Source organism: Brassica oleracea, chromosome C6 (genome assembly GCF_000695525.1).
Source record: "Brassica oleracea var. oleracea cultivar TO1000 chromosome C6, BOL, whole genome shotgun sequence".
Taxonomy (NCBI): Eukaryota; Viridiplantae; Streptophyta; class Magnoliopsida; order Brassicales; family Brassicaceae; genus Brassica; species Brassica oleracea.
In genome coordinates this window covers 34,305,230-34,330,158 of record NC_027753.1, presented here as the reverse complement: position 1 = coordinate 34,330,158, position 24,929 = coordinate 34,305,230, and the positions used below count along the sequence as shown (strand labels likewise).

Sequence of the window (24,929 nt, the reverse complement as noted above, 5' to 3'; positions counted from 1 at the left end):
GTTAAACCGTGACTCTTCACACATTTTAATGGTTGGTTTTTTTTTTTGAAGCCCAGTCTAGAATGACATGGTATAATGGTTGGTTCTGATTATTTTGCCTACGTGGCACGGTTTAGGAAGCTAGGATTTAGCTCCTTTTATATAGCAGGATGAAAAAATCAATGAGTTAAAAATGCTTCTAGATGAACCTGGTCTAAGATATTTACTTTTATTTTAATTGAGTACAATTCAGCCGCATCTCTCGTTAACAAAACGCGTGTTTTTTCCCCTATCTATCCATTTGTTTCCTCCGCTGATTTTTCGAACCAAACGCAAACGCAGACGCAAATCGCAGACGTTTTTTCTTCTTAAATTAAAAAACAAACCCTTTTTGGGAAGGTTTCTCGGTTTGATTCCTACGAATCTTTCCTTTTGTGCTATATATACTCTCCTCAATCATTTCCCATGGAAATCTCTTTTGGGTGGATAAAGCTGAGATAAAACGCGATAAGGGATGATGATGGGTTTCTCTGTTTCCGACGAGTTGCTCGGCACCGTGGCTCCGATTGTTGTATACTGGCTCTACTCTGGGATCTACGTGGCGCTATCCTCTCTGGAGAGCTACAGATTGCACTCTAAGGCGGAGGAAGAAGAGAAGAATCTCGTCTCCAAATCATCCGTCGTGAAAGGCGTTCTTCTTCAGCAGCTCGTCCAAGCTGTCGTCGCTATCATCCTCTTCACGGTAAAGTTTCGAACTTTCGACTTTTTTTTTTGCTTTGTGAATCCAAAGTTTAGTGTAAAATTGGTAACGGAATGGGATTAGGATTCAAATTAAGGCGCAAAAGTTTGAATCTTTTGTAAGTTTTGTAGCGTTAATGATCTTTTGTTGGCTGCAAAGTTTGCATTTTTTTTGTCTCTATATGAATGAATCTAAAGCTAGAAGAAATGGCCTTTTCATCTGAAAGCTAGTTTGTAGCATCCTTTTTGTTTTCCTAGTAGTTGATTAGCTCTCTAGCTTAGCTTTCATGACCAGTGAATCAGATTGGTCATTTTAGTGTTATAAAGATAGTTAAAGCTTTAGAGGAGAAGCCTGATTCTTAGTTTGTCTTTGGTAAATATATATTTATTTAATTTGGATGCCTCTGATAGATTGATTCATCAATCCCATGGAGTTTTTTTTTTATATGTTTGTTATGGTTTTTGGCTATAAATATGCTTTTTCCATTGTCTACACAGGTCACTGGAAGTGATGCAGAAGCGGACAAAGCACAAGAGTTTTCTCTTCTGGTCTTAATCAGACAGTTTGTGGTAGCCATGATAGTCCTCGACACATGGCAATACTTCATGCATCGTTACATGCACCACAACAAGTTCTTATACAAACACATCCACTCTCAGCACCACCGCCTCATCGTCCCTTACGCATATGGAGCTTTATACAACCATCCAGCGGAAGGCCTTATCTTGGACACAGTTGGTGGCGCCTTGTCTTTCCTGATCTCTGGTATGTCGCCAAGAACTTCCATCTTCTTCTTCTCTTTCGCCACGATCAAGACCGTGGACGACCATTGTGGTCTCTGCCTTCCTGGGAACTTGTTTCACATGGTGTTCAAGAACAACTCGGCTTACCACGATGTGCATCATCAGCTCTATGGAAGCAAGTACAATTTCTCTCAGCCTTTCTTTTCCATGTGGGATCGGATTCTTGGGACTTACATGCCTTACTCTCTTGAGAAAAGAGAAGATGGAGGATTTGAAGCACGTCCTACTAAAGAGTTTAAAGATGATTGAGTTTCTTGGGTCTGGGGTTTTTGAGTAATGTTCTGTATCTGTTTTGACGTTGGATAATGGATGGATGCTTTGGTAGTTCTTAAACCAGAAACAGAACCGGTTTGCATTTTGCCCTTTTCTTTTTAATCTCACGATGGGATTAGATAGACTTATAGATTTGTATATAATTATTGAGTTGTTTTACTCTGTTTTTTTTTTCCAATGTGTTATGAGTTTTGTACAACAAACTTAATTTTATTTATTTATCTACAAGGTAACTACTGAAAGAATCATAAATTTTCTTAATATTTTTAGTATTGATTCTCTGAACTACAAGCCCAACTTGATTAAATTGACTATAATCTTGTCTATAGAGAAATGTTTGAAGAGGTCCGTCTATTGTGTGCAGGTCTCCTACGTAATGATGTTTTGCAAGTAATGCTAATCCTTGTGTGCTTTTAAAATGTAACTAGATACTGAACGCGGATATGAATTTTCAGTTTTTAATTATTTATTTTATTAAATGATGTATTTGTAAAATTCATTCATATTATATTCTTTAAATAATTTTTTTTTTTGCATCTTAAACTATCTAGTTTTTAATTATTTATTTTATTAAATGATGTATTTGTAATATTTGTTCATATTATATTCATTAAGTAAATATTTTTTTTGCATCTTAAACTATCTATCTTTTTACGAACGTGTGAGATCATATAAAAAATGAGTATACATAGTTAATTAGATAATTGTAAAAACATAATTTTTTTTTCGTGTGCGATATCATATAAATAGTGATCCCCCCAGTTAACAAAAATCATGATTTTTTTATTTGTAATTTTTTTTACGGTTGCGATATCATATAAATAATGATCTGCCCAGTTAACAAAAATCATGATTTTTTTTAATGTGTAATATTTTTTTGACCATTTCCTTAAAACTATATTAAATTTTACATATTTTAATTATAATCAAATGACAACTGAGTTATATTATGCTAAAAAAAATTTTCTAACAATTTATCAAATGACAAATGAGTTATGAGCAAATAATATCATATAATTTTTAAAAACATAGTCATTCTTAAATATGTTTTGAATAAATAAATATTTTTTAATTTAATCAACTGAAAATAATATCCGTACAATTGTGTGAGCCAAATTCTAGTTTTATTGATGCATGTTATATATTAGTGCTGTATTTTTTAGGCAACATTTTAATGATGCACATTTTTTAAAATCTTCATTATTAAAATTATGCACGTAAGGATAACTCATGAGTTTTTTTTGTTGATTAAATGACATTATGTCCAAATTTATTTAAGTATATTTCATTAAGGTAACTGAAAAAAGACATACAATAAAATAGGAAGTTTAAATTCATTTAAGCTTATTTCATTAATGTAACTGAAAAGACAAGTAATAAATTAGACAGTTTTATTCGTTTTAGGATATTTCATAAATGCAACTGAAAAAGACAAGTAAAAAAATAGAGAGTTTAATTAATGAAATAAGAAAATTTTCAAATGGGTACTTCTCTTTTAATAATATAGATACAGTTTAAAAACCAAGCTTACGAAAACAATGTTTTATTTTCGGATTTTAAAGATTTTAATTTTTTTTTTTACATAATTTAAACGGTATCAAAACCTGAACCGAACCATCACTAACCCCAACTAAGCCGAACCGAAATTTACAAATATCCAAATAAGGCTTAAATTCTTAACTCCGAAACTTTGGAATTTGAATAGAGTCGAATGTCCACTCCTGCTATAAATATTGAACTAGATTTTGACTCGCGCCTGCGTGAGTATATTTTTCAAAATAGATTGCTATTTATTTTTCATTTTACAATTTAGGATTGAAAAAACCCAAATCTGAAGAACCTAATCGATTCCGATCCGAAAAAATAGTACCAAACCCAAATCGAAATTGATCAAATATCTGAATTATTCAAAATTTTGCTATTTAGAGAACTGAAACCTAATCTGATCCAAACCAAGATATTTCGGGTATCCAAATGTATATGAAATAGATTTATATACTTATATCTATTAATTTTTTTTAGATTTAATGTATATAAAAAACATCCAGAATATATATGATACTTTTAAATTGGTTTAAATATTTGAAAATATATACAAATAGTCAAAAGTAAATATCTAAAATAGTTAAAGTATATTCAAAACACCAAAAATATTTAAAAGAATTATTGATTCTCTATCCAAATATTTAAACCAAACCAATTTATATGTTAATTTTAGGTATTGTGACATATGTTATTCAAATTTATATGAAATATATTATTTTGTTTATAGATTTTGAGAAATTTAAACTATATAGCGAATTTTAAAAATAATTTAAATAGGTTATTTCAATCCAAAATGAACCCGCAAAGATCCGAACCACGAACCAAAATTTAGAAATATCCGAATGTTGAAATCTTTGATCCCAAAAACAAAAAACCCAAAACCCAAAGAGACCCGAACTGAACCTGAATGGGTATCCGAACACCCATCCCTATTCACTATTATATATCGTATATGTGTCATCATATAATTAGTCTTATTTTATACGTATCATCGTATAAATAGTAATATAATTAATATTATTTTATATGTACCATCATATAAATAATTATATTATATTTTAAAATTTTAATGTGAAATATAAAACCAATAATTTAAGTTGATGTTTAAAATTGAGTTTTGTATTGTATTTTTTTTATATGTATTGAAAACATTTTTTTATAATTTTTCTTGGAAAATATTTTAGTAAAATTTAATTTTTGAATATATGTATATTTTTGAATGAAATTTTGATATAAATCAATTTTAAATTATTATTTTGATTTGAAATATGTATATCAATTAACATAAATTCATTACTTTGTAATATAATGTAATGGACTTTCAATTTTTTTTAATAACATAAGTTCATTACATTTTTTTTCTTAATATACTGTTATACATGTTTTCAAACAACATTATATTCTTTTTTTTTTCAAACAATTTCTAAAAGTACTTATGTTTTAATAAGATAGATTTAGAAATATGAAAGGTTTAATTAGTGAGGATTAGACGGATTAAACCAGAACCAGACGCGTTAAATCTACTGACTTTTTAAACATTCAAATATTTAGGATGTAGCAGCATTTTAACACGTGAAACTCTAATGATATGTTATTAAAAATGGACTCGACTCATGTGAAATATAAATGTGTTTTTGGAAAGACAAAAGCCAAGGGTGCTTAAGAGACATTATTAATACTCGTACATTATGTTCGCGAAGACAGAGGTATGGGTGCTTGGGCTTCCATACTTTCAAGTTTGACTCATAAGATTTTCAGATTATCTTATTATATAACTGATTAAAAAATAATTAAAAATGGAACATAGAGCTCTAAAATCAAGTACACACGTTTGGGAAGTAAAAACAATTTGAGTCAACATCAAAACTGGAAGAGACAAAATGGGTATTAACCGAGAAAACAAAACTTGGCTTTTTACGATCTCATTGAATTTGATGCTTTCCTAGATAATGGCCTATAGTTCGATCTAGTTTAGAGTCGGTAGCAAAAGAAAGTATTAGCTACAAGGGACCAGAACCAATTAAATGTTGTGTGTGTGTGTGTGAATATGATGAAAATGATACTTATATTATGTCAAAATGTTAGTTTTAGTACTATTTGTTGGACGTCATCATTTGGTAACGACATATAAAAGGATATACCAGTTTACTGGCAAAGGTAATTAACATCATTTTCATATGATTCTATTTGTCTAGCCACTTGTTTGTTTTCACTTAATTTTCCAGCTAGTACGTAGTATTAATTACTATTTGACGGTGTAGTAACTAATTGATAAATTTGATGGTACTTGTAACGAAAAACTATTAAAGAAAGCAGTGGTTTTTGCAAAATTTTAAACCTCAACCAGATTTTACTAAAAGCAAGATACAATTGATAAATTCTATATTTTGGTATTCGATATTTTGCCAAAACCCACACAAATGAGGGGAAAAAATGAAACTAGAGCAGATTTGACTTTCGCCTTGTAAATGTTTCACGCGCCCTTTTGTTAATTTGTTATTTTATAGTCTGTCCGTCCTCCAAAACAAGATTTTCTAGAGTTTATATTTGTTCTAATAGATTTTCTATATTTTAAGGTATTTTGTATATTTTTGAGGAATATTAATTGTGAATATTTGAATTGATTAAATTTTATTGGTAGATAGTTATTGAAAAGTGTATTGAAAAATAAATTATAAATTAAATTGTAAACATTTATTATATTCTTAATAAACGTGAAAACTCTAGAAAATCTTAGTTTCGGGAACGGATGGAGTATCGTATTATAACTATAAGTAATCATCCCGTAAGAAATTGATATATATATATATATATATATATATATATATATATATATATTGTCATCAACTTATACAGATTCATACTGATTATGTGAATCAAACCAAGAGATCTTGATCCGTGTGAAAGAACAAAGACGATTGTTTCCTGAAACTGCGTGCTACACTCATACTGAAATTGATATTTTTGTTTGTCATAAGTAAATAATTGCATTGCCGGTTCGTATTAAGTAACTGAACGTATGCAACGTAATAAAGGCACATCTAAGCATACATAGTAAATGTTATTTTTAGGATCTCATACATATAGTGTATGTTCGGATTGGATTTTTGGGATTCTATAGATAGGTCAATTTGTTCATCATGGATAACGTTCGTTTTCTTTAAGGTAGTTGATGTATCAAAAGTACAAGAAAATTTATGGTTCTCTTTCTAGTAGATAAATGAACTACCTTCCTTTTACTAAGCATATTTCATTTTCGTAAATTAAATTCTTAGCAAAAGGAAAAGTTGATTTCTTAAATGAACCATAATCTTGTACTTTTGACTATATTCTGAATATATATCATCTCCGGACACCAAAGCCTAACCCTGGATAGAAGTAATATAAGCGCATGCTTCCGTCCTCCTAAATATTAGTTCATTTTTGGCTAGTTTTTGGGTAAAATATTCATTGGATTAGTTGGTTATCTATCATACTAATGAGGTGTATGGTTTAAGAAAAACTCTTTTTTGTTATTCAAATTACTAATAGGTTCATTAGTTGTCTTTTGCTTCCAACTAAGATTTTCAGAGCTAGACATGCTTCTCATAACAATTTTTACAGGGCGACCTACTTGTCACAATAATACAGTCAAATGGTCTTCCGAATATCAAAAATAGGTTTGTACTCCTGGAAATTCTCCAACACCCAAGTCCAAATCAACTATGATGTAATGTGAAATTTTTTTTAGCATGACAACCGTAATTCGTAAACCTTAACAGCGAGATCTTGTTCAAACTGGTACAACATAGAACCTAAAAAAAATTCGTTTTTCTCCTCCACGTAAGTTTTCATATGAGATTTCAAAAATAAATTTATGAAAATGACCAAACCAGGAAGGATACAATTGTAAACATGCCATAGTAATCACACGTTGGTTTTGTCTCTAAAATCAAAATTTTACTTCTGTCAATTCCTGACAGAAACCAGTGGGATTAGAAGATGTTAGATGGAATAGAATAGAAACGTTCAGAGATTTTCAGATTTTGAACTATTAACCATCCTATTATCAATATATTTTAAATTTTGATCATAACATTAGAAACTTAATTTATTGGATTAATGATCTTATTCCAGAGGAGAATCTATTGGTTGGCCTCGATCCTTGCTAGTTGCTACTTCAAACAAAAGGGGCATTGACGTCGTATTTCTTAATTTGAGTTCTAGTTGACTCTCTGGTTCCGTGTCTTTGATATATCTAAACGATACACAACAAGCTACATACAAAATATAGAAAATGCATTGATTTATAAACGGACACAAAGTCTTGGGTAGCTTGAGACGACCCGGGTAACAAAAACATACGTACACAACGCATGTCACGTAGACGCTGTGTACCAAAGTTAGATACGCATTTATATAAAATCAAGACACTCATATACTTACAATAAAAGTAGAAGATACAAATTTGATACAAATTACAATTACGTCAATGCAAAACGTATAATTGCGTAAAACCATAATAGACTAGACGACAGTCTAGCTAGTTATAATTAGGGCTGGGCAAAAAACCCGGATCCGAAGAACCGAACCGAACCCGATAAAAAAAATAGTACCGAATCCAAACCGAAATTGATTAAATATCCGAACGGGTTCAAAATTTTGGTACCTAAAGAACGGAAACCGAACCCGACCCGAACCGAAATATTTCGGGTACCCGAATGTAACCGAAATAGATTTATATACCTACATATATTACTTATTTTTAGATTTAATATATATTAAAAACATACAAAATATATAAGATACTTTTAAGTTGTCTAAAATACTTGAAAATATACATAAATAGTCAAAAGTAAATGTCTAAAATAGCTAAAATATATTCAAAACACCAAAATACTTGAAATATCTATTGATTTTCTATCCAAATATTCAAATCAAACCAATTTATATGTTAATTTTAGGTATTTTGACATATATTATACAAATATATATATGTAATATATTATTTTGTTTTATAGATTTTGAGAAATTTTAAGCATATAATGAATATTAAAATTTTAAAAATAATTTAAATGGGTTATCAGAACCCGAACCGAACCCGCAAAGATCCGAACCGAACCCAAACCGAAATTTAAAAATATTCGAATGGGACTGAAATCTTTAAACCTGAAAACCCGAATAGATCCAAACCGAACCCGAATGGGTACCCGAACGCCCACCCCTAGTTATAATTAACTTATGGAAGCAAAAATGTATTTTTATGTAATTAGGTCTATATACTTATATGCAAAACTTTTTCTGGGTTAGAATAAATGCAACTTATACAAGTACCAGATAATATTGATACACAAAGACTTAAATCAGTCAAAAAAATATGACGAATATCCCAAGACACTCCCATACAATTTTGTCTAGAGATGCTTCTAAATGCATGGACTTACACTTTTTCTTCCAACCAAACTCTCACCATATAATTTTTTTAATGGAAATCAGCAGAAAAGGCGGCTGATCCTTCGGGGTCAGACCCCTCGCAGGATAGCATATATTGTGTTCAAATTAAGCAAATAAACTTCACTCTTACCAACTCGCTCTCTCTCTCTTTTCCATTTAGGGTTTAAAACTCTCAATACTCTTGTAACATAGTATCTCTCATCAAGTTGGTTTTAATACGTTGTTAAGTTATACAAGAGACTTTAAACACCCTTTCTGAACTTTCATTAATACTATATGGGAGAGAATAACGGAGAAGCTAAGAAAATGGAAGATGTGTTATTGCCTGGATTTAGGTTTCATCCAACAGACGAAGAGCTCGTGAGTTTCTATCTAAGACGGAAGGTTGAGCATCGCCCACTCTCCATTAAGCTCATTACACAGCTCGACATCTACAAATATGACCCATGGGATCTTCCAAGTACAATCTCTTTTACTTCTCTTTTTTTTTATAACTAGAAATCTTAATCTCCGAATATGTGAAAAATCAAATATTTTTGTCATTTAAAGCATCCACCATGGCCAACGACGATTAAAATATACTCTCCATATTGTTACTTCAAAGCCCTAATTATAGTAAATATGTGTGTTTGTTGAACGTAGAGTTTGCGATGACGGGTGAGAAAGAATGGTACTTCTACTGTCCAAGAGATAGAAAGTATAGGAACAGTACGAGGCCAAACCGAGTGACCAGTGTTGGATTCTGGAAAGCCACGGGAACGGACAGGCCGATATATTCATCGGACGGAAGCAAATGCATTGGTCTGAGGAAGTCACTTGTGTTTTACAAAGGAAGAGCTGCTAAAGGGGTTAAGACAGATTGGATGATGCATGAGTTTCGCTTGCCTTCTGCATCAACACATAACCTTTCGGATACTCATCTATCTCCCAACGTAAGCAATATTCTTATGAATGTTGTTCACGTTATTATAGATTAATATTTATGACATAGCTTAACTAAGTCCATATAGATAGACGTTTAAATGCAAAAGTACTACTGTCCATGTATAATGTGATTGGAAAATGAGACTAAAGATAAATCAATGAATTCGTTTTCAAATAATATGGTGGCGTATGTGCTTTTATTGGTTAAGAAATTAAGCCCTTAGGTAGTTATTCAGCAAAATATTTTCCACTTACAAATCTTTTTTTTTACTTACAAGGTATTTGATAAAATCTAAGTCTTGTTTTGATCACACAAAAAGTCTTATTTAAACAGATATATTTTATTATCTTGTTAACTGATTATTTGGTTAATTACTGATTAGTCTGATGTTATGATTATTTAAATGTATGTGGAATTGCAGGATTCATGGGCTATATGCAGAATATTTAGGAAAACAAACACAACGGTTCTTAGAGCTATCTCTCAATCTGTTTCATCTTTACCAACAGAGGCAAGCACCGATACAGAAACCTACCCAAAACCATCAAACATAGCCCAAATGTTTCCAGAAATTATCCCCCAAAATAATGCTCCCTTCACCTTTTACAAGAAAAATATGAATGGGACCAAACCATGTTCATATTATGAAGAGAAAGAAGCTACCAATAAGACTAGTACTTCTACAACAACTAGTTCCTTCTCTTGCATGGATTTCACTTCCCCAGCTAGTCCTGGTCCTTATCTAGACCAACAGTACCTAAGAAGCCTATTGCTTGCCTCACAAGAAACACAGCCATCTCAGCTTCCAAAGTTCATCAACAACAACGATATCTCGTCATTTTTGCTAAGCACGCCATCATCAAATTCCTCATTTCTTGGAGGATACACAAACCAGATAGGCTCTAATATTGATCTCACCACTGCAATATTGGCCCAGGAGCAGTGTCCTGCTCTTGTTAATCTGTCGCAAGAGTACCAAGATATTGGTTTTGAAGAAAACAATGGTGGTGCAAATCAAGATCATCATCACAAATTAAAGTTTGGTGATGTATCTTCAACTATGGTTGGAGATCAACATCAAAATCAGAGGCATCACATGTTGATGGAGAGTTACTATTCCTCATTTTCAACAACTAATGACGATTTGCCTACTTGTTTTTCCATTACTTGATGTTTTTTCAATAAGTTAGTTGTATCAGGGCTTCTTGCTTTTCTTGGATTGTTCTTTCAAGTTAGTGTGTTTACTTTTGTTTTCTCCTTCACAAAGTTGAGGTTCACTCCATTACGCTCACAGCGCAAAGGACTAGAAACTGGCTAAAGACCGTGAAGCAAATATTTGGATAATAAACACAACCACTATACTACTAGGGATCAATTGGGATGTCCAAGTCCAAATCGACAATCAAATTTTTTAGATATTATTGATCAAAATCCAAATCATACAATATCAATTGAGCTGTCCGCATGTCCAAATAAAAATCATACTTTAACATACTAAAATTCATATTACATAAATTTTTTTTTTTTAAACACTACATAAATTCATAAATTTTACAAAATCCGTAAGCATATTAAACTTCATACATTAAGTTCATACACAATCCAAAAGCATATTAAACTTCATACAATCATACTCCTTCCTCGTTCCCTGCTCATCCTCCTCTTTATCTTCTCCTATCAAAATGAAAACATTTAACAAAATCAGATACCAACTTTGATAAAAACTTTAGTCTTGATATTTTTGAAGATAAGCCTTCTCTAGCGAGTTGACCTGAGAACTTTGTCAACAACATCAGTCTCCTCATCATGTGTTTTCTTCTTCTTCTTCTCCTCCTCGTCGGCGGACGCAAATATTCATCTTCAAATCAGTCCGTCCAGCCAAGAAATAGTGAGGAACAAACATGAAGTCCTTGTCAGGAGTTTGGAAGCTCACTTTCTGAATCCTATTCATCTCACCCAATCCAAACGACATGGTTTTATGAGCTCCTCCGTACGACGAGTAAGAGAGTTGAAAGGAGAATTCCGAGACTCCAGGAGCACAAGGTGTTATACAGTTGACAGTCACATACACTCCTTGTTCCTCCTCGAAACACTGAATCGCAACCAATGGACCCTCTCTACCTTCCTGAAGAACTAAAATCTTATCACTGATGTGCATCCATGCCTGCACATTATAGCCGCACCTGAAATATTCCCGTGCGCTGCTGCAGTTATAGTAGTGACGGTAGAGATCCTTGCAGAGTCCGGCGTAGTTGCAGCCTCGTCTAGGACAGTAGCATAGAGCGAAACTGCATTCTTTCTCATGGACTAACTCTTTGCCATAAGAGAACATCTCGGTGCAGCCATGTTTTGCGTTAGGGCACGGGACAATGATAGCTTCCACGACTCTCTCCATCATTCTGTTTCGATAGACACCAATGGGCAAAGTGCAAGAAGGGCATCTGTTCCTCAGGTTAGTACAGCAAGCAGAACAAGCTATGTGTCCATTGTCACACTGAGAATTGCAAAAGAAGACAACTAGTAATCAGATTACAAATTAAAGACACTAAAAGCAAACTCATATAAATCCAAAGTGGTAATTCATAACAGAAAATAAGTAGCAATTCATATGTTTTTGGCAAAGTGCAGTCAATACATTATAATTCTTCCAGATATAAATATGTCAATATGATACGTTTTAGTGATGTTCTGTAAAAAAAGATGCTTCCTTTAATCCGATTAACATCTCCCTAATGCAAAAACAATGCATTTAAAGATAAACCAACATGTTACACTGAGATCGCGAAAAAAATGCCAGAGAGAGAGTTCTTATCATTACCAAAGTTGTAAGAGTTATTTTACCAAAACAAAAAAAAAATTATTTATAAAACATGATATCTATACTTATCAGTGATGTTCTGTAATGAAAGATGCTTACTTTCTCATCCTATTGACATCTTCCTAATGTTACTTTCACCCATGTGACCTAAGATGTGGATTTAATAGTTAATCTGGGCTTTTCTACAGGTTCGAGATAAGTCAAATTAAAAAAAAAAAAAAACATCTTTCTAATGCAAAAAAGAAAATCATGGATATTTAAACCTAAGATGTGGATTTAACGAGGAATAAAGAGGATCAGACAAGAAAGAAGGTAAAAAGAACAGAGACCTGAAAAACAGGTCTTGTCAGTGCGTGACAGCAAAAGGGACAATCAAGAAGATCCAGTTCGAACAGTGTTCCCGATCGTACCTCCCCCTCCTCCTCCGTTGTTACTGTAAACTCATCACTCGCTTCAGTGGCTGTTCCTTCTCCAAAAACGGAGTGGCTGCTGCTCGATGCTCCTCCGCTGATGACTTTCTCGGCGTTCGACATGGCTATTGAAATGACCGATTCTCTTCTCTATGGCTCCTCTTTTATGGTCGGATCTCTCAGTAGACTTGAGCCGTTGACTCATATTTACGATTCTGCCATTTCTTTTAAAATCACTTACTTTTCACCTAATTCTAGCAATTAAACAAATGATTCTTTTGAAGCGAATTGAGTATCAACAAACAAGAAAGTGATTAATTAAAAAACAGGACCGAGTTACATGTACAAAAAAAGATTTAAGATTAATTTTGACAAGTAGACAAAATGTTTTTCTCAACAGAGCCACATAACTTTTTTTATAATTAAAAGAAAGACAGGAGAAAACAGGATTTCTAGAAAGAAGCTACCAATCCAAGACTAGTACATGTACAACTACTAGTCACTGTCTTCTTCTTCCCCTAGCCGGTTGATGCAAATTTTCATCTTCAAAGTAGTCCGCCCATCCAAGAAGTAGCGAGGAACAGAGATAAAGCCCTTCTCAGGAGTTTGGAAGCTCACTTTCTGAATCTGGTTCATCTCATCAAATTCAAACGACATGGATTTAGCTCCATTCGAGTAAGTGAGTTGAAAGGAGAACTCCGAGACTCCAGGAGCACAAGGTGCTATACAGTTCACAGTCACATACACTCCTTGTTCCTCCTCGAAACACTGAACTGCAACTAGTGCACCATCTCTACGTTCCTGAAGAACCAAAATCTTCTCGCTTATCTCTAGCCATGCGTCCTTGTTAACGCCACAGGTGAAACCTTTGCATGTGTCCAAGTGGTAAGCGTGGTAGTGACGGTAGAGATCCTTGCAGAGTCCGGAGTAGTTGCAGCCTGGTGCAGGACAGTAGCATAGACCGAACTTGCATTCCTTCTCGTGGGCCAGCTCTTTGCCGTAAGAGAACTTGTCGGTGCAGCCATGTTTTGCGTTAGGGCATGGGACGATGATGGCTTCCACAACTCTCTCCATCATTCTGTTTCGATAGACACCAATGGGCAAAGCGCAGGAAGGGCATTTGTTCCTCAGGTTAGTACAGCAAGCAGAGCACGCTACATGTCCATTGTCACACTGAGATTACACAAAAAAAAAAGACACAAAGTGAGAGTTGTTATCATCAGCAATAGTTTGTAACAAGTCTTGAAATATTCACAGGAAAAAAAGTGTTCTTTACTAAGCATGATATGTACAGTTCATCACTGAACTGTCATGAAAGATACTTCCTTTAATCCGAATAACATCTTCCTAATGCAAAAATCATGCTTTCTCAGGTTAACACAACAAGAAGAGCCAAATGGACACTGGGATTACAAAAAGGGTTATTTACGAAACATGATATGTACAGTTCAACGATGTTCTGTAATGAAAGATGCTTCCTTTAGTCCGATTTAACATCTTCCTAATGCAAAAAAAAATCATGCTTTCTCAGGCAAGAAAGAGCAAGCTATATGTCACACTGAGATTACAAAAAGATACAGTCTTGACATGTTCACAGGACTCATTTGACTAAAAGGGTTCTTTACGAAACATGATTCCTTTATACATTCCAGTGATGTTCTGTAACGAAAGATGGTTCCTTTATAGACAAGGAAGAAACAAAGACCTGAAAGATAGGGTTTGAGAGTGGCTGGCAGCAAACGGAACAGTCGAGAAGATCCAGATCCACCAGCGTCCCTGATCGTACCTCGTCACCGGCTACAGTCGCCGTTACTTCTCCAACATTCTCGCCGTCTTCAGCAGGGGAGGAAAGTCGTGGCCTTTTCGGGCGGCTGCTCGACCCTTCTCCGGCGAGGACTCACTCGGCTGCGTTCGTTTCTCTCGCCATTGCTCTCGAAATATGTAAAGCCCTGAAGAATGGGGTATTTATCATTCACAGTCTTCCTCAAGTACTGTCTTTTGTCTTTTATGTGAGGTGTCCCGTTGCTGTGTGTTTACTTTACCGTTGCAAAGGTCTTGGTTGCATGGGCTTTGTTTGTAGTTGTTGGCCCATTACTTCCAAACCACATCGCTGGTGGGCCTCCAAATCGTATCTTGTTAAAACATTACGATTCTGTCATTTCCATATAACATTTTTTTCTGCTGATTCTTAGCAATTAAATAAAGGAATGTTTTGTATCTATAACCAATTTTTTTTTTATGATTAACAATGTAACTCTAGAGTAGGCGTGGGCATATTAACCGAAACCCGAATCCGAACCCGAACTGATCTGAAAAACCCGAACCGAAAACCGAACCGAAGTTAAAAAAAACCCGAACGGGTTTAGAATTCAACCAGTCAGGATACCTGTACCCGATTGGTTATATCCGATATCCGAACCAATTACCCGAAGTACCCGAATATATATATATATTACTAACCCTAAGCTTACATCTTCCATTCCCATTCATCTTTCCGTCTTCTCCTTTTTCAATGTATATGTTCAGTACATACTTAAACTCTTTTTATGACCGATTACATGTATGAATCACTATACTTTGCGATTTTGATTTATGTTTGATTACAAGTACGATTAGCGGTTTGTTTTCTCTTTGCTTTTTACACATGCATGAGCTCAAACATTCATGATATCCATGTTTGATTTCTGTTTGATTTTGATGTCTCTTTGATTTTGATTTATGAATAGATGGATTTTTTACCATTTTCTATTCAAGATAATACAAATATAAATTACACAAAAAAAAAAGAATACAGACTCGTGTTCCTCAACGTAATAACAAATCAGAAAGATCATAAATCTTATATTAAGTTGTTCAATCTTCTAACTTCAACAATATTGTTTCTGGTCTCACAAAGTCAAATCAAGGATACATAGAATTTTTTTTTATTTGTTACACAGTTCGGTTATACCCGAAATAACCCGAACCCGATCTGAAGTATAAAATAAGCCGAACGGATTCTGTACCTCTCCATCCGAAAACCCGAAGCACCCGACCCGAACGGATACCCGAACGCCCAGGCCTACTCTAGAGTATACCATATCCAATATAATTTGTATTAATTGTTATCTTACCCTTCAGTGATATACATGTATGATCACCCAAAAATTTCTTTTAATTTGTTTTGTTTTTAATAAATTTGTTTCTATTTTTATAAATATTTTTTATAGCTAGGGTTTTGTTTTTGCTACGCGGAGATTTCATCTCATATCCAAAATTCATTTACGAAATTAAGATGTAATAATACTATATGATTTTAGGGGAGTATGAGGTTTTAAAAATCTACATAAGTGATACTTTTCAAGAATAAATTTTGGTAATATAACAGCTATCTAATATGTAGATACAATGTTTTCGATAAAATAAGAATTTTTTTTTTAAACTTGGATTGTACAATTAGTAAATAATGTATGAGTTAAAAATATGATTACACATTCAATACATAAATTTCGAAATACAAAGTAATGCATAAATGGATATATACACTATACATTGAGATCGATATACTTTAACTTAGCATATACTTAAATTTTAATATTGTTGACAAAAAAAAAACTTAAATTTTAATATTATTATTAAAATATACTTATGTTGAGTGACAGTAAGTCGAAATATTTTAGTCAAGGAAACTCTTTTGTGGTGAATAGATTTTTCAGTTTCATGACATCTAAAATTATTTTGAATTATGGTAAAACGATCATAGTCGTATGCAAAATGATCAAATTATTTTGAATTATGGTAAAACGATCATAGTTGTATGCAAAATGATCAATTTGTATTAATTGCTATCTTACATCTTGCTTGTCTCACAATAAACACTATCATCTCAGCTTCCAAAGTTCATAATGATATCTCCTCGTTTTGCTAAACCTCACATCACCAGACAGACTCATCTTTTTTGGCAAGATATACAAACCTTATAGGTTCAAATATCGACCTCACCAAATCTAATAAGATTTAAATATCAAATATAAATTAAAATTAAAATTAAATATATTTAAAAAAATTAAGATAAACAGGGTCAAACATTTCACATTTTGTATTTTTCAAAAAAAATGTTTTACATAAAAAAATGTATATTTGCAAAATTTAAAACGTGACACTTGTAATGATTAAACAATAAATTGCATTAACAACTTTCATATTTGTTTTATAAAAGTTTGGATCAAAAATATTACAATAATATATCAATATAATAATATTTTTGATTGTAAGAAGGATAATTTTCTCAAATAACCATTTTAAATTTTTGTCACAAAAATAGCTCTAAAGAATGACCAAAATAACTCATTTTTATTTTGAAATTTTTAATTTTTAATTTTTAATTTGAAATCATATCCCCAAAATTTCACCCTTTAACTCTAAACTCTAAGTCTAGATTAGTTAACCCTAGGGTAAAAATGTATTTTTATCCTTTAATAAAACTTCTTTTGGTCATTTTTCTCATTAAAGGTTATTTTTGTGACAAAAACTTAAAAAAAATTATCCTAGAAAATATTTCTTGTAAAAATGATAATATTTAAATTAAAATATAAATTTTTGGATTTTCGAGCTGATCCTAGCCCAAACAGGTTTAGGTCCAAAATATTCAAAGTCTAAATGGGCTTAAACCGAAAGATCCGATTTTTTTGGCTTATAACACAAAACCCAAGTCCTGTATTTTTTAAGACTGGGTGGGCTCGGACTACGGTCTTCGGCCTAATTGACATCCCTGCTCACCACTGCAATATTGGCCAAGGAGCAGTTTCCTGCTCTTGTGAATTTGTGGCAAGAGTGCCAAGAGATCGGTTCTAAAGAAAACATTGATGGTGCAAATCAAGATCATCATCAAGCTCTTTCTCACACTTCAAAATTTGGTGGAGAGTTACTATTCCTCATTTTCTCTGACTAATGACAATTTCTTTTGCATCTGAATAAGCATATATTGACCATAAACCATTAAAGGGGAATGATTCCACATAACATCACCCATTGGAGATCAATACAAACAAACACAACCAAACACCGAAATAGAAACAAAAAACACCGGTTACTACAATTCCATCTTGACATCACAAGACCATCAGAGGCAAGTCCTTTCACAACACCCCGAATAATGAAAATTTTACGTACTTGTTTCTCCATTACTTGAAATTATTTCAGTTAGTAAGTTGTAACAGCAGAGGCCCGAGACATCTTTTGCTTCAGGGCCTCTTGCTTTTCTTGGATAATTCTTTCAAGTTGTTGTGTTTACTTTTGTTTGATCCTTTACAAAGTTGATGTTTTCACCATTCACCTAACGGCGCAATGAAAGCTCAATGAAACTAAAACTGAGTCCAATATAGCTAAATTCCGAACAAGTCCAACAGTGAAGAAGATACTTATAAAAAAACACAAATACTACTATTGTTCTTTTCATCATGTTTTCTTTTCTTGTTCGTCTCCTTGCATGCGGATGCAAATTTTCATCTTTAAATCAGTCCGTCCATCCAAGAAATAGCGAGGAGGAACGAACATGAAGTCCTTCTCAGGAGTTTGGAAGCTCACTTCCTACTCATCTCACTCAATCTAAACGACATGGTTCTACAAGCAAAGTAAGACGAGTACGAGAGTTGAAAGGAGAACTCCGACACTCCAGGAGCACAAGGTGCTATACAATTCACAGTCACATACACTCCTTTAACGAACACGAGCTAGCTCATGAGTTTGGTTGTTTTCATACTATATATATATCCGTGGATGACTTCTATTTTTTATGTAAAAAAATAGTTTTCATATTAATCATATTTATCTTTTAAAACTAAAATGTAAAACAAAAATTTTTAAATGTAAAAGAATATTGATATCAATCCTCATATCATATATCTTTAGAATGAAAATGTAAAACAAAATATTTCTAAGACTCTCATGCGGAACACAACTTTTACTTTAAGTGACGTGAAGAAATAGTGAGAAATAGTGACACAAATTTTTATCTTCAAATTAGGCAATTTTTATCTTCAAATTAGGCCGTCCAGCCAAGAAATAGTGAGGAATAAACATGAAGTCCTTGTCAGGAGTTTGGAAGCTGACTTTCTGAATCCTATTCATCTTACTCAATCCAAACGACATGGATCCAGGAGCTTCGTACGGCGAGTAAGTGAGTTGAAAGGAGAACTCCGAGACTCCAGGAGTACAAGGTGCTATGCAGTTCACAGTCACATACAATCCTTGTTCCTCCTCGAAACACTGAACCGCAACCAATGGACCCTCTCTACCTTCCTGAAGAACACAAATCTTATCACAGATGCGCGTTCATGCGTCCACGTTATAGCCACACCTGTAACTTTCCCGTGAGTGTTTATCAAAGTAGTGACGGTAGAGATCATTGCACATGCCGACGTAGTTGCAGCCTCGTGCAGGACAGTAGCATAGAGAGGAACTGCATTCCTTCTCATGGACCAACTCTTTGCCGTAAGAGAACTTCTCGGTGCAGCCATGTTTTGCGTTAAGGCATGGGACCGTGACTGCTTCCACAACTCTCTCCATTATTCTTTTTCGGCAAGCACCAATGGGCAAAGTGCAGGAAGGGCATTTGTTCCTCAGGTTAGTACAGCAAGACGAGCAAGCTATGTGTCCATTGTCACACTGAGATTGCAACAAAAAAAAAACGACACTGAGAGATATTTATCATTACCAAAGTTGTAAGAAAAAAGCAGACCAGGTAGGATAAGAAGAAACAATGACCTGAAAGATAGGGTTTGTCAGTGCGTGGCAGCAAACAGGACAGTCGAGAAGATCTAGATCCAACAGCGTCCCCGATAGTACTTCTTCAACGGGTTCTGCTTCAACTTCAACAGACTCTGCTTCATCTTCAACAAGGGAGGAAAGTCGTTGCCCTTTCGTACGGCTTCTGGACGCTTTTCTCAACATGGCTAACATCAATATGACAGATATGTTCAGTAATGAGACTTTGGCTGAAGTATGAGTGATCAAACTAACCTACCTAGTAGTTAGTACCTTGCAGTCTTTCTCTATTTTTCTTTTTTTGCCAGAGAGGGGCTAGCCCGCTTAAACTTTTTGTACAAACAAAACTTCTCATTTTCAAATGATATTCACATACTTAGCAAAAAATAAAAATAAAAATATGACAGATATGTAAAACCCTTATTGCCTTTTGCTCTTTTGTCGTCGTGTATATATATATATATATATATATATATGTTAATGTAGTTGTTATCCTTAATGAATTTTATAATATTAGATTTAAAAATAATATTATATTTAAAAATAAAATAATTCTTAGATATTGTGTTGTTATCTTGAAATAATATTTTATGATATAAATTTTAAAAATTAAGATATAAAATAATTTATAATTAAATATTTAACCAAGGAAAATATTTGTATAAATATATTTTCAAGAGTATTTCTAATATGTGAGTATTTTTTAAATTTCAAAACAATAGTAAGAATATATTTTTAATGAAAAACTTTGTCATAAATAAATAATTTAATATTAGATTTAAAAAATTTAGAAACATAAATAATAACTTATCAAGTTAATTTTTTTAATTAATAAAATATATATTAATAAATATTTGTAAGAAAACTATGCACGCATATAACACCTACTCCGACATTCTAAGAGCAAGTGCAACGGAAGTCCAACGCTGATCCTTAGCGTGCCACCATATGCTGAGTTGAATAGATTTATATTATAAAAGGCAAATAGTGTAAGGATTTCATCGGATCAGTCCGTCCGTAAGAGGTTCAAGGACTTGATCCTTAAGACAGGTGGCAACGGGTTATTGGGCAGGTGATGTTTTGAGTTTGGTTTTGTCGGCAATTACGGTTCGTTTTGTTTTTTTTTTCAATCGATTTGGAGATTTTCGTTTGAAATTAGGGTTTCATTTGATGATGTCTACAAATATCCATAATATTCTCGGCATTCGGGATGATGTTCACGATACCCAGGCACATCATCGATTGAAATATGATTTAATAGAAAATATTTGGAACAAATTTGGTGATTCATAATCATGTTGTATTTTTAAATTTAATCATCTTAAATATTTATAAGCTCTCATGTTGTATCTTTATATTTAATCATCTTTTTATCTAATCATGCTTTATTTAAATCTTACTTTCTAAAATTATATAAAAAAATAAAAATAAAAATAAATAATATTTATATACCTAAGAATTCCGCAATGGGACTCACTATTGGACTCACCATTTCGATTCGGATCCTTAACTATTCAAACAAAAACAAAACAAAAAAAAAATTAATATTTATCTTTCTAAGGACTCCGCAATGGGAATCACCATTGCGGATGCTCTAAGAGCACAAGGTGCTATACAGTTCACAGTCACATACACTCCTTGTTCCTCCTCGAAACAGTGAACTGCAACCAATGGACCATCTATACTTTCCTGAAGAAATAAAATCCTATCACGGATGTTCATGCCTGACAGTAGCATAGAGCAAACGTGAGACTTTCCCTTGAGATCATGTGGCTAGCTTGGTAGTGACCCTTGTACAGGCCGGAGTAGTTGCAGTCTGGTGCAGGACAGTAGCATAGAGCAAAACTACATTTCTTCTCATGGGCCAACTCTTTGCCATAAGAGAAGTAGAGAACTTGTTGGTGCAGCCATGTTTTACGGTTGGGCATGGGACCGTGACTGCTTCCACAACTCTCTCCATTATTCTGGATCGGTCGCTACTAATAGGCAAAGTCCAGGAAAGGAATTTTCTCCTCAGTTTAGCACAGCAAGCAGAGCATGACACAAAAAAAAAAGACACAGTCACTTTTATTATCATTACCAAAGTTGTAACGAGTCTTACTTAATATGTTCACAGGACTCATTTGCTATTCGATCAAAAGGGTTCTTTACGTAACATGATATATATGTACATTGCAGTGATGTTCTGTAATGAAAGATACTTCCTTTACTGACAAGTACGAGGTTAAAAGAAACAAAAAGACCTGAAAGATAGGGTTTGTCAATGCTTGGCAGCAAACACAAACGCTGTTCGTGATCGTACCTTCGTTACACCAACCTCACCGTTCCTTCTTCACAATTCTCGCCACCTTCTGCTTCTTGTACGGTCTCTGCTTCATCTTCAACAAGGGAGGAAAGTGGTTGCCTTTTCGGATGGCTGCTCGACCCTTCTTCAGCGAGGACGTGCTCGGAGTTCGTATCTCTCACCATGGATATCGAAATGACCTATATGTAAAACCCTATTTCTCTTTTGCGCTCTTTTGTAGTAGAATTGAGCGGTTTTTTTCATATTTACAACTCTGCCATTGCGATAAAACAAATTTCGACCCCAAACATTTTACTTGTGATCAAAAGAAACAAGAAAGAATATTAAATGTTTTAGACCATCCGCATTAGCGGTTTATAACAGGTTCGTGGTCTCGAAATCTTAGGCCCGGTGAATTAAAAAAAAAGAAAAATGCGATTATTTTGATGAACCGGGCCTTGCGCATGAACCCGTTAAGGGGCGGATTTTGCCACGCGGCGTGCGCTGGTTGGTCAAGCGTTTCCGCGTTGACGAGGAGGAAAGTCGGGTCACGTCGTGTTTATTTTCATTTTCCCCTTTCTCTGAAAATACTAGGGTTTCGCCGTGAGAGGCGACTTTTCGTGCGACGACGACTCCCGGCGATTTTCTCGACGTAATCAACGAGCTCTTCTATCCACGAGCGTAGGTGAGTATCTTGTAGTTTTACAGCTTTATTGGGTTGATTTTGGGGTGGGAAGCAATTATTCGATTTTGAAAAAAATTTGGGGGTTTCGAGTAAGGGATCTAAATCGATATATGGGTTTCGATAAAGGGTTGTAGATCGTGATTGTGGTTTGTTTTAGGGTTCTTTTTTTCTGAGATTTCAAATCCAGTTAGGGTTTTCGAGTAATGTTTATAAATCGAGTGATGGGTTTCGTTTTATGGTTTAAATCGAGTGATGGGTTTAGGGTTGTAGATCGTGATTGTGGTTTACGAGTAATTATTTGACAAAATCTTGAATTATTTGACAGATGGATCCAGAAGAAGATAGAAGACATTCAAAGAGGCAACACGAACACATCAACATGTTAAGTTTCGTGGCGGATTCAGAGTACGGTATTCCTAAAAGGTGTCCGTGTGGTGGGAGACTCATTAACGAGGTTCGCGGGAAGGAGGACTATGACACTCTTCCTGGGAAGCGGTTCTTCACCTGCAGAAACTACGAGGTAAAGTCTCCTCTGATAAACTTCACTTTAAGTTGTATATCATAATATGATCATTCTTTATGTTCTATACTGTAAGTTGTATATCTGATCATTCTTGATGTTGTAACCAAGGCTGATGGGCTCCATTATCGTCAGCCTTGGGTGATAGGTGTGCAGGAGGAGCTCGAGAGGCTAACTAAATGGGTGTAGGAGGCTGAGCAGGTGATGCTGGGGGTGTCCAATCTTAGTAAACAGATTGAGAGACTTGAGGTTAGTCAAACATTTGTAGCTATTTCATCTCTGTAATTTTTTTTCCTTGTATTTGTATTACAGTTACTAACACAAATGTCCTATACTTTTTCCATGTCTAGGAACAGGTTAATTCACTCAATGAGCAGGTCTATGACCTCACTGTGCAGGTCCATTCCCTCGAGAAGGTCTGCTTCGATTGACAACGAAAGGTTAGAGTCAGCTAAACTATATCTATGGTCATTGTTATCTCTGGATTGAAGTAGACGTAGGACTAGAAGTAGAACAAAAGTATAACGAGAACAAGAAATAGAACTAGACATAAACTAAACTAAACTACAACGAAACTAGTACGAGAACTGGAAGTACAAGTAGATATTATAAAATCCACACATTAATTATCTGTTGGTTGGTTGGTTGGTTGCTGTGATTAATGTTGAATTGTACTTAGGTTGGTACAGATAGTTTAATTTTCTCTCTTTTCAAACGTGGTGGGGTCAATGTAAGCAGAGGTGGGGAAGGGTGAATGCAGAGGTCTGCAGGTTTGTGGGTTGCCATGAAACCGCTCTGAAGGAGCAAGCGATTGGGCAAAGTGAAAATGATGTCATGAAGACTGCGCATAACATCTATTTCAATGACTACAATGTCAAGTTCACGCTTGAACATTGCTGGAGGGAACTTCGGTTTGATCAGAAGTGGAGGTCACACTCTCAGCCGAAGGAGAAAATGAAGGAAGCTGGTGCGGAGGCGGTGCTTGAGGAGGAAGAGGTTAGGCCTCCTGGTGTTAAGGCTAGCAAAGCTGCTAAACGCAAGAAGCCAAATGAAGCAGCTTATGATCATATACATAGCATCCTAGCTGAGAAAAACACCATTTCCAGACAAAAGATCCTTGATCGTTTGCTAGCCAAAAACATAGACACACTTTCTGATAATGAAGTGGCTCTCAAGAATAAACTATCTCTGAAATGCTTTGATGTCTATTGTGTGTATTTCCTTGCTTTGCTTGAGTAGTTGATGTGTATTTCCTTGCTTTGCTTTACTGATTTTCTTTTGCAGGTCACGGGTTGGAGGTGACAGTGTTGCAGGTCACGGGTTGGAAGTTCAGGTTGTTGCAGGTCAATCTTGGTGGTCGTTACTTTTGTTTGTTTGCGGTTTAATCACGGGAAAGTGTAGGTTTTGTTTCTTTCTACACTGCAGGTGACTCATGTACTATGTCTCTCTGTGTATTATGCTTTTGTTGTAACTCTGAACTTGATTCACAGATGTACTAAACCAGATCACGGATGTACTATGTTGTAACTCTATGTCTCTCTATATAAATGATGTCTCTACTCTCTGCTTTATAATCAAAGTTATCTTCCATTTCTTTCTCTTGCTTTTGTTTCTCTTGTCTGTGTTGCTCTTGTTTCTCTTGCTTTTGTTTGTCTTGCTTTTGTTTCTTTTCTCACTACAACACGAACATTCAACAACAAACAACATACAACAAACTACAACAACTACATTCAACTATCATGTTCTTGATCGAGTGAAGTCCGTGACCAAC

At 34.3% G+C, this 24,929-nt stretch overlaps 3 protein-coding genes and 2 pseudogenes across 4 annotated transcripts; 2 read left to right on the top strand and 3 right to left on the bottom strand.

Annotated features, from left to right (window-relative positions):
* Positions 1–493: 493 nt before the first annotated feature.
* LOC106296817 (sphinganine C(4)-monooxygenase 1) lies at positions 494–2,030 on the top strand. The gene is made up of 2 exons (XM_013733046.1): positions 494–721; positions 1,216–2,030. Exons 1-2 carry the CDS (start codon positions 494–496, stop codon positions 1,768–1,770), a joined length of 783 nt encoding a protein of 260 aa, XP_013588500.1. The 3' UTR covers positions 1,771–2,030.
* Positions 2,031–9,012: 6,982 nt separating this feature from the next.
* Positions 9,013–10,868, top strand: LOC106298071 (protein FEZ-like). The gene is made up of 3 exons (XM_013734171.1): positions 9,013–9,232; positions 9,415–9,704; positions 10,119–10,868. The coding sequence occupies exons 1-3, from the start codon at positions 9,049–9,051 to the stop codon at positions 10,866–10,868; spliced, it is 1,224 nt and encodes a 407-aa protein (XP_013589625.1). The 5' UTR covers positions 9,013–9,048.
* Positions 10,869–11,158: 290 nt separating this feature from the next.
* Positions 11,159–13,190, bottom strand: LOC106296963 (E3 ubiquitin-protein ligase SINA-like 2). Of its 2 annotated transcripts, none has more exons than XM_013733227.1 (3): positions 12,926–13,190; positions 11,469–12,191; positions 11,159–11,371 (listed from the first exon to the last, which is right to left on the bottom strand). In XM_013733227.1, the coding sequence occupies exons 1-2, from the start codon at positions 13,046–13,048 to the stop codon at positions 11,502–11,504; spliced, it is 813 nt and encodes a 270-aa protein (XP_013588681.1). In that variant the 5' UTR covers positions 13,049–13,190; the 3' UTR covers positions 11,159–11,371; positions 11,469–11,501. The 2 variants fall into 2 exon arrangements, with proteins under 2 accessions (XP_013588681.1, XP_013588679.1); XM_013733225.1 differs by having other exon boundaries at positions 11,160–11,371; positions 12,845–13,182.
* A 100-nt stretch (positions 13,191–13,290) lies between these two features.
* LOC106296962 lies at positions 13,291–14,852 on the bottom strand (annotated as a pseudogene).
* A 3,509-nt stretch (positions 14,853–18,361) lies between these two features.
* On the bottom strand, positions 18,362–22,138 carry LOC106298070 (annotated as a pseudogene).
* Positions 22,139–24,929: the final 2,791 nt, after the last annotated feature.